Consider the following 11,151-nt stretch of genomic DNA (forward strand, 5'->3'; position numbering starts at 1 on the left):
GTAGTAAAAAGATCCAGATAGAAAGATGGGCATATGTGTCAATAGTGGGTTTATTATCACAGTCATACATTTAATGATTTATGCATCTTATTTTCCTTACAGAATTAAATGATTTCATTAATTGGCGATGGTTTGAGGTATTCATATGTAAGTATCCTAACTATAGAAAATAAAGCTTTATGGACACACTAAAAGCATACATGAACATACATGTGAAAGTTTATTAATTTCATATATTATTTTAATTAATGAATGTCTTTTTTCCCCAGATCTGGTGATTGCAGCTAATTTTATTTGGATTTTAGTGGAGACAATATCACTGTCAAGTATGTATCAACAACTTTAAAACTTTTCTAGTGCTCTTGTATACTTCTTGTAAAAGTATAGTTGAGTTTTTGTGGTTTGAGTTTTTTATGGTTGAGTTGTCTAAATGTACATGTACTGACACTCCATCAACTGAATATTAAAACTGTAATCTTATTTTCAGAAAAGAACATTGATGTAAAACATTACAACTTTACAATCACGTGGGCTTCCATCATTTTTGTATGCAGTAAGTAATACCACTACTATGTACTTGTCTTTTATTTAGGTCGATGGTGGGAGGGGGGTAAGGCAGTACCAAATCATTGTTTGGGAAATACGCCTTTTTTTAAAAAGCAACTTCAATAAATCATCAAAGCCACTAATAATTTTTTTTATTATATTATCTTTTATTTTCCTTTTCCCTTTTAAATGTTTATGTTTAATCTTGAAATTTGTAATCAGTGCATTATTTTGAGCATTTTATGATGTGCTGTTATTAACCTTTCAGTATACACCTTAGAGGCCTCCATAAAAATTCTTGCCAAGGGTCCACTGGAATACTTCACAACAGGATGGGATGTGTAAGAAACTTGAATTTTAGCTCCTTTATGATATAAAATGCAATGAAATCCCAGTTGATTGGAAGAGGAGTATCAGTTTATCTGTTATCAGATGTGCAACCATAATATCAGATATAAGAAAGCAATTTGATTCAACTGAGTTGTTGGATTGATCATTTTATTGTTATTGCTAGGCTAACTATACAGGGCAAATTTCCCCCTGTTTTTATTTTTGCCCCCCTTAGGTCCTAATCACATTTGAGCAAATGCAAAAATGGGGCAAATTCAAATAACACAGATTTTTTTTTTTAAATAGAACTATGACTTGAAGAATTGAAAGGGGTCGAAATTGTTAGCAAGGGCAAAAGGGTGAAAATAACCCTGTATACAGTACTAATTTTGTAATCCGCCAGTGTTTAATAAATTGTTTTTTAGACCAGCATATATATTTACGAGGGCTGTTCGAAAATTATTGAGACATTGTGTATATTTTGCTTTGTAATGAACGTCTTTCGGTGAAAATTTGCATATACATTTGACATACATTAAGAATCAATAAAAGCAAAACATATTTTACAAATAATTGATATTTTCTGTACAATGGTATATAAATGCCTCATCAGTAGGGGTACCCGGAGCAGCCTCGAAATCGGATATCAAAAATATGTAACACTAACTTTCTAACTCTTCGTGGACCCATAATAAGAGCGAAAATAATTCAGTTTATATGTATAATTTTTCAGCTTTATTTCTAATTCATGTTGTGAAACTTTGTTATAATTTTGATCAGGAATACAAGGCGCACTTGTTTCATAAGCCGGGTCAAGCCGGTTAATATTCCAGAACCGGGCAAGTCACTTGTTTCAAATATATTTAAGCCGCCGGGCGGTCAGAAAGTAGCCCGGATCGCCCGAAAAATTTCGAGCGGCCAAATGAAAAGCAATATGGCGGAAAACGGAGGTAGAAATGTTCTCGATGGTGAAACATCCGTTTTTTTATCATTTGTCGTAGTCTCGGTGTCAATAAACAAACACAACTGAGATAATAAGAGACTTTTACAACATATTTGTTTACATTTGCACAACAAAAAAATTTTTTTTTTAAATTTTAAAGCTGCTTTCCAGTTCTGTGGGTAACGAGACCCTATATGCTTCAAATTCACAAATTGTACATAGAATGGAACTAGTAAATATTAAAACGAAATATATCCACTAAATTGTTGTTCTCGTGCGTTCAGATAATTTTGATAATTTTTTTTTTACAGCAACAGCACCAATACCAGCCAATCCGGCTTATTTTTCACTCGTTTCAGCGACACTAACCGGGTCAATATGCCATGTGATAAAAGTGAACCGGGTCATCGCCCGGCTGTCTGAAACAAGTGCGCCCATTGAGATCATAAAAAAATTAAGCGCGGTAGAGAAATCTGCTAAGACCGAAAAAATGGATTTTGACGTCAAGGGCGGAGCAGCGAACATACCTAACATTTTGTGTAGCGCAATGTAGAACTCTTTTCCAGACTCAATGACCTGCTTAAACTATAACAACGAGAAAAATAATATGTAAGCTCTTGTTATTTCATTGGTATAAATTTTTATTTTTACAATTAATTCAACCACAGTAAAATCAAAAGCTCCAGACGACCATCAAATATAACGTACGGTATTTATATCGTTACGGTATTAATGCCGCGTTGTATTAATCGGCACTGCATGATTTCAAGTCATCTTTTCCCAAAATGAAAATTTTACACTCAGGTAGCAACAACATACATTTTTAAGGAATAGTTTTAGAAAAGAGACTGTTTGATTTTTGTACTGTTATATGTAATTACAAAGAAGGAAAAGTAATAAACGCTTCCCGATCATTTTAAATGCGAAATCACATCTGACTGACGTGACGTTTAATGACGTAGTGATGCTGCTCCGGGTCGATGGACATATGCATATTTATCATTTCATCGAAACTTTTCTTATCATCATAGGAATTTGAAATTTTGCATAAGTGTTTTATTCGTTCTTTATGAAATGTTGATTAATTTTCATGAAATTATCTCCCTCCTTTATGGAGTAAATGTAATTGTCTCAATAATTTCCGAACAGCCCTCGTATTCTGTTATTTTTAAGTTTGATTTCCTGGTGACGGTGACCAGTGTTATAGGTTTACTGGGAGAGTATTTTAATGATTGTTATTTGTAGGTTTGATTTCCTGGTGAATGTGACCAGTGTTATAGGTTTACTAGGAGAGTATTTAAATGATTGTTATTTGTAGGTTTGATTTCCTGGTGACGGTGACCAGTGTTATAGGTTTACTAGGAGAGTACTTTAATGATTCTTTTTTCTACGTCACTGTCCTCAGGCCATTCAGACTTCTCAGGTAAAGGAATGCTAGTGTAATAAAAATTTTAGTTTAAAATATATTTTATTCATTGAATTGAATTGAACAGCAGGCATAAATGCCTATGATCATTCTCTACATAATAAAAAATGTAATGTATATTTCAATGATTTTTTTGCACAGTTCTTAAATATGTATTAAAACTGTACGAGAGGTGATCAAAAAGTTCATGAACTATCTCTATATCTACAAAACCACAATTCAGATTAGAAAAAAATTTGGAATACATATAACCATACACAAGGTCTATAAATAGCATATGCTTAATAAAGTTTTGCTCCTTGTTTGTGATGTCACAATATGAAAATGGCGTCAGTATGTAGGTCACTTGTGAAGAAAAATGGTTGTCTCAGTCGTACTCATTCTACAAATGACTACAATTTATTGTATATCTTCGAAATCCCTTTGCAGAAGCATATGATAATTTGCACAAAGTTTATTAAGTCAAATGACTTCGTATAAATTCAATCAATGCTTGGATTGTCCATTTTAATGAAGGAATTCAGATGGTTTAAAATTACACTTGTAAATGTTATGTTGCTCAGTAAAAAGCAACTTTGAAAAGAGACATGTTTTTAATTAAGCAATTTTTTATCTGTTATCAAAGACCTCAAATTAACACTTTAAACAAAAGTTAGATATTTGAACAATAATATAATTATTAAATACCTAAGATATCGTTTACTACTTTAGATTTTAAACATATTATACAATTATGGACTCTTTTGGTGTTGAATATGTTTTTTTAATCACCAGAAAAATATTCATATTGACCTCGGCTTCGCCTCGGTCAATATGAATATTTTTCTGGTGAATAACAAACCATATTCAACACCTAAAGAGTCCATAATTGTTTTATTATATAGTCGGGATTTGGATATATAAGACATTGAAGGCTGTATGACGACACCATTTTCATTTGCGATCTTCCTTTGTTGAAAATGAAAATGAATCTCCAGATTGCTGTTTGTAACCTCCGTATTCTCTCCGAGTTCCGCTATGTGTAAGACGTCCAAATGTTAAAAAATAATCCTGAAATAGGTTTGAATAATTGTTTTCCTGCTCAGATACGGAGCTTGCTGCGGCCGTTGCAACCATTGTTTACAACGTTGTTCGATGTTTTGATTGTGACGTCACAATGCCGTTGCACGCGCATTGAACCTCCGGTGAATACGGCCTAAAATCCGGTGAATATGTAATGTTATGAACTGTTTGCGTTTGTATAGATTATATAGGGAATATAAATAGACTATATAATAATATATATTAAGTTAAAAAGGAGGCACCCATTCTCTATCCACCTTGAATAAATGTGTCCACCAAGACAGAAGAGTTGGGTTTTGATGGTCGCCATGCTTATTTTCGGAAAGGATATTCTTATCCACCCATTCTTTTGCCAAGATTTGATAATTTCTGACAAATTAACTGTTCTTGTTATAAAAATTAACTTACATGGAAATTAATATAAAACTCAGAAAAATCATTAAGCTTTTGTGGCAGAACGCTAAGGAGGGGGTCACATGACTGCCTATATTATGTGATTCACGTACGAGCAGAAGGTGATTGATGTGCATTACAATCGGAGAGGACTAATTTAAAATAAAATCAAAACTGAAACCAATTATTTTTTGTTTTATTGAAGTTATTCAATAAGTTCGCGAACTTTTTGATCACCCCTCGTATATGAAATGTTGACATATTAACTGAGTAAACAGCAGCAATATCACAAGGATTGAAAATGTAAAATCATTTTAACTTTAATAAATTTATTTTCGATTATTTACCAGGTACATGTATACATGAAAAATTTATTAGTAATACATGTATTATATATAATTATATTGAACGAAAAATTTTGGTTGTTTACTTTATAATTGTTTGACTGATTATTGAATTGTTATTTTATCAGGTTGTTTAAGATGAAGAGAAGTTATAGAGACGTTTTAGGAACTCTGTTTATTCTTTTCTCTAGGCTAATCAGGTAAACATCTCCATTGGGAATTTTATTGATTTATAATTAAATTTATCTATATACATGTATATTTCTAATACATTTTTTTGATTTTGTTTGTTTGGCAAATTTAAAAAAAAATTAATTTGAAAAAATAAATTATCATTTCAAGAAGTGTAAATAATGCAATTCTTTTTTGATATATAATGCTGTTTGTGCTATATTTAGGTTGACCTTGACCTATTTATTTTAGTCTAGTGGTCGTCATTATGCTAGTCTACTATTTCTTCGCCATTATTGCCATGGAGTGCTTCCTGTATGTTGATCTCAAAAACTGCTGCAAGTAAGTTATCAATCACCATCATTCTATTTTATGTAAAGCAATACTGTGTGTATCATATGTTAATCATATAATCGGTTTCATATGAGAATCATAATAAAGGGCATCGTATGTGAATCATATGAAGCAAATCATGAATAAAAAATATTTTCATGCATGGTTAATTTTATTTGAAACCCTATATTGGTAGTCTTTTCCAGTAAATCTCCTTGCAAGATAATAATTGGCTCCTAAAGCACAGAAAATCAAAATTTATTTTATATCATTGTCTCTGAATGAAGTTTTTTGATGGGATGGGGTGGGGGGGGGGGGGGGGGGGGGAGAGGGGAGATAACCATCAAACCATTTTAACTTGTATATATGTCAGTGTACCTAAGTTATTGATTATCTTTGCAGAAACACCAGTGTAGAAGCTTTCTACAAGTTTAGCAACAACACCAACAGTCTGGGATATTATTACCTCAATGACTTCAGTAATATACTCATATCAGGTGGTAAGAATGCTCTGACAGTAATAGTTATGTTTCTTCAAAATTTACCCCTTTTAATAAAAGCCTTTCAACATTTTTAATGCTCTGATATTGATGTATTAATCTCTGTATTCTTATAGTAACATAATTAAGAACCTAAAATTTGAAATATAAATTGACCTACCTGATTTAGTATTCCCTTTTTATAGTGACATTGTTTGAGCTAACAGTGGTCAACAACTGGTTCATTATAATGGTAAGCATAACAAGAAATCATCAGAAATCTGAATCTGAAAAAAAGCAGGTAATTCCAAGTACGTCAGATAAAGTTGTAATGATCTACATAACATGTTTTTTTTCTGCTGTTTATAGGAAGGATTTGCTCATCACACAGGGGAAGTGTCCCGAACATTTTTCATGACATTCTACATTGTTATGATGGTAAGTATACACAAAATCAAATATCATCTCATCTCTATGACATTCTACATTGTTATGACATTCTACATTGTTATGATGGTAAGGGTTAATCATTAGATGTCATCCCATCCTTGATATTTTACAAGTTGAAAAAGAATTCGGTGGACCAATGTTTAAAAAAAATTATGAATTTCATTTTAGAAAAAAGAGAAATCATAATCATAAGGCCATCATAAATTGATCTCAGTAATGACATAAATATGCAATTAAACTGTACTACAAAAATACAGAGTTAATAGCATCACACAGGAGATGGTGAGAATCCATTTGTCCCATGGGAGTAATATTGCAGGACAACTGCTGGGAATGTTTATAGAATTTAAGACTAAATTCTTAATTTCCTTATGCGAAATGGCACAATCAGACAAATACATGTGCATTATATTATAAAAAAGGTATAGATATATTCAGATCTTTTAGTTTTAATACATACATATTATAAGCTACAAACATTTTAATGAATCTATTCTTCGTTGTGAAGCAGTGAACAAAAATTTTCCCAATTTAGACATTTCTTTGACATTTTGAACACTTAACAAGTGTATTAATATAAAGATACTAGGTATTTTAACATAATACTGTTTGATATATTGGATTCTGAGATCTTGGTATACAGGACATTTTAATATAAAATGGAACTCTTCTACATCATTCAAGTCAGGAGTTTCGCGTTTTGTCAATTTGTGGCCATGCCAATGCAGAAACTATGGGACCTATAGTGACCTTGCACTTGGAGAAATGAGAGGGACTTGTCTAAAACTGCCTGAACTTAAGACCTTTAGTGACCTTGCACTTGGAGAAAAGAGGGGGACTTACTTAGAACTGCCTGAAAATGAAAACGGGTAATCGGTGTACCATCTACCGTACATACTCGCCTATAAGTTGGTCCACCTATAAGTCAGTTGCATTTTTAGCTCTTCTGAGCTAAAGGCTCAAAGAGCTAATGCTATGGCCATTTGTGCGGTGTGCGGTGTGCGTCGTGCGGTGTGCGTTAACTTTTTAGAATATGGGCCATAACTCAAGAACCCCTTGGCCAATCAGTGTCAAATTTGTCACAGGGTATCCTTGGCCCAAGGGCTACCATTTTTACTAAAATAAGGGTTGGGACCCTGAATCAAGGGGAGATAATCAGGAAAACAAAACAAAAAGTACTGGTTGCTAAAAAATCTTCTTCTCCAGAACCACCAGGCAGATTTTCACCAAACTTACATACAAGGATCAGGATATGTTGAAGATTAAAAATTGTTCAAGGCATGACCCTGGGGCAAAGGGCGTGGTCTCAAGGTCACTTTAAAGTTGACCTAAATTTACAATTAATAAAAATGTTCATATTTTGCTTACTATAAAGACTAGGATCATCAAATCTTGTAAGTAGATGCATCTTAGGACTTCACATCATGTTAACTCAAAAGTAGGTCACAGTGACCTACTTTTTAAATTTTGCGGGCATTTGTTTTCAAATTGATTTGAAGGCATATTTTGGATACTTTAAGGCCTATGATCATCAAACTTAGTCAGTTGATGCATCTTGGGTCCTTGAACAACGTCAACTTAAAAGTAGGTCACCGTGACCTACTTTTTGAACTTTATGACTTATCCTTTTCAAAACATTTAATCCCATTATTTCAGACACTGAAAGGGTTAGAATCATCAAATCTTGTAAGTTGCTGCATCATGGGACCTTAAAACATATTTAAGAAAAAGTAGGTCACTGTGACCTACTTTTAGAATTTTGCAGGCATTTGTTTTCAAATTGTTTAAAAGGAATATTTTGATTACCTTCAAACCTATGATCATCAAACTTGGTCAGCAGATGCATCTTGGGACTCTGAAAAATGTCGACCAAAATGTAGGTCACGGTGACCTACTTTCAACATTTTATGGCTACATTTAACTATCTTAGGTATATATTGGCTTAGAATCATCAAACTTTGTGAGTTGATGCATCATGGGTTTTCGGAGAGTGACGACCAAAAATTAGGTCACAGTGACCTATTTTCAACATTTTATGGCTATATTTAAGTATCTCCGGTACTTATTGGCTTAGAATCATCAAACTTTGTCAGTTGATGCATCTTGGGGTTTTGGGAGAATGTCGACCAAAAAGTAGGTCATGGTGACCTACTTTTGAATATCTCAGGTATTTATTGGCTTAGAATTATCAAACTTGGTCAGCAGATGCATCTTGGGACTCTAAAAAATGTCAACCAAAATGTAGGTCACAATGACCTACTTTCGACATTTTATGGCTATATTTAAGTATTCTCAGGTACTTATTGGCTTAGAATCATCAAACTGTCAGTTGATGCATCTTGGGTTTTCGGAGAATGTCGACCAAAAAGTAGGTCATGGTGACCTACTTTTTGACATTTTATGGCTATATTTATGTACTGTAAAATCACATATTTTCGTGGGGTCAAATTTTCGTGGTTTGAGGAAAAAATGTTGGTTCGTGGGGATTTGATTTCGTGGATGAAGAACTTTTTAGTAGTTGTGCACATAAAAATTTACATTTCGTGGTGGATATAAATTTGTGGGTCTCTTCTTACCACGAAATCAACGAAAATTAAACTACCACGAAAATTAGTGATTTCACAGTATCTCTAGTACGTATCGATTTAGAATCATCATACTTTGTCAGTTGATGCATCTTGGATTTTCGGAGAATGTCGACCTAAAAGTAGGTGATGGTTACCTACTTTTGAATATCTCAGGTATTTATTGGCTAAGAATTATCAAACTTGGTCAGCAGATGCATCTTGGGACTCTAAAAAATGTCAACCAAAATGTAGGTCAAAATGACCTACTTTCGACATTTTATGGCTATATTTAAGTATCTCTGGTACTTATTGGTTAAGAATCATCATACTTTGTCAGTTGATGCATCTTGGGTTTTCTGAGAATGTTGACCAAAGAGTAGGTCACAGTGACCTACTTTTGAATAACTCAGGTATTTATTGGCTTAGAATTATCAAACTTAGTCAGCAGATGCATCTTGGCACTCTGAAAAATGTCCACTAAAATGTAGGTCACAATGACCTACTTTCTACATTTTATGGCTATATTTAAGTATCTTAGGTATTTATTGGCTTAGAATAATCAAACTTTGTCACTTGAGACATTTTGTGATTTCCAAGAATGTAGTCCAAAAAGTAAATCTAATTGGCTAAGAATCATCAAACTTTGTCAGGTGATGCAACTTGGGTCTTTAATAGGATATTTAGGTTTAGAGGCTTCAAATACAATAGGTTGTACAATTTATCAGAAGAGCGATTCAAGGCCCTTGGGCCTCTTGTTTTGAGGATATTTTGGACGATTTTGCCATTGACCGGCTTTATAAGTCGGTCCAACTTTTTGCCGAAATCGGGTGCCAGTGATCCAAGGATTTTTTTGAGATATTTTATTTCTTTTGTATTCACTTTTGTAAATTTTGAGGTATGATTTTTATTGATCAACAAACTAAACAGATGAATTTAATATTTCAACTTGGTAGTGTTTTGATTTTAGAGTGATTTCCCTTAAGCTTAAAGTTGGAATCATAGGCGGATCTCTATATCTTCGGCATGGTTTTGAACGAATCTGCCATAATTCTGATGTAATTTATGAGAAATTTTATAATTTTGAGGTGCTCAATGTCCAAGCCATGTATTATTAGCAATTATCATTCATTTACCAACATGTACGAGTAAACAATTGATAACTAGATGCTGTCATGAGACAGTAATACCCGCACTAAGGTGTTTGCCTCTAAATGCACACTTCTTCATATTGGGCTTTACCAAAGGAAAAGTCAATATAATTCAATAATTTACATAATACATGTATTCATCAAATTGAGCATAATATGCTCAGGTGACCATGTAGCTGCAGATCTGCAGCGTTATGGTTTTATATATTATTTGACTTTGACCATAACGCTACAGATCCCCATATGCAAAAAAGGTGCAATTTACGGCGCAATATTTTTTGCGCACTCTTGGGCAGTTTTTCTCCACTTTCTAGCATTGGTCAATTAACTACCTAATTCACTCCCTAATTTTAGACACATTCTGTAGCCAGTATGTATATTTTGTCCACCTCCCAGCTATTTAATGATTTATAGTCATCTCTACAGGCAAAAAAACTCGCTTGATGTGAATTTTCAGCAATCTAACAAGTAATTTTAATCAAGCGAGTTTATCACGTGTAGAGACGACTAGAAAAGGATTGGAGATGGATAAAATATACAGATCAGTTAAACAATGTGCCTAGAATTAGGGAGTGAAAGGTAGTAAATTAACCGATGCTGGAAAGTGGAAAAATTCTCCCCAGAAGTGCGCAAAACATATTGCGCCGTAAATTTCACCTTTTTTTGCATTAAAGGGATCTGTAGCTTTATGGTCAAAGACTAATACATGTATATAAAACCATAACGCTACAGATCTGCAGCTAGTGACCATGTGACCCATGGGACTCCATCTTATTGGTATTTCATATTCATAATTGATTACCAGTCGGAAATTAAACAACAGAATTAAATTAATGATGTAAATTAGGTTTGATAAAGGGGGGGGGGGTGGTGTATAAATTTTTGGCACATACTGTATAAGTGGAAATTTTAGCGAAACGCAAATTTAGCGATTTCTACCTAAAATCTTGTATTTTATT

The 11,151-nt window shown here is 33.3% G+C and overlaps 1 protein-coding gene across 1 annotated transcript; it reads left to right on the plus strand.

Moving 5' to 3' along the window:
* The first annotated feature begins 108 nt into the window (after positions 1-108).
* LOC134261176 (two pore channel protein 1-like) lies at positions 109-6,574 on the plus strand. The gene is made up of 10 exons (XM_062743625.1): positions 109-147; positions 270-326; positions 488-553; positions 815-887; positions 3,138-3,242; positions 5,173-5,244; positions 5,468-5,557; positions 5,951-6,048; positions 6,234-6,280; positions 6,397-6,574. Exons 6-10 carry the CDS (start codon positions 5,183-5,185, stop codon positions 6,559-6,561), a joined length of 462 nt encoding a protein of 153 aa, XP_062599609.1. The 5' UTR covers positions 109-147; positions 270-326; positions 488-553; positions 815-887; positions 3,138-3,242; positions 5,173-5,182; the 3' UTR covers positions 6,562-6,574.
* Positions 6,575-11,151: the final 4,577 nt, after the last annotated feature.

The sequence above is a fragment of the Saccostrea cucullata genome, unplaced genomic scaffold, assembly GCF_032062105.1.
Source record: "Saccostrea cucullata isolate Sc308-1 unplaced genomic scaffold, CSIRO_AGI_Scuc_v1 ctg13073, whole genome shotgun sequence".
In the NCBI taxonomy this organism is placed as follows: Eukaryota; Metazoa; Mollusca; class Bivalvia; order Ostreida; family Ostreidae; genus Saccostrea; species Saccostrea cuccullata.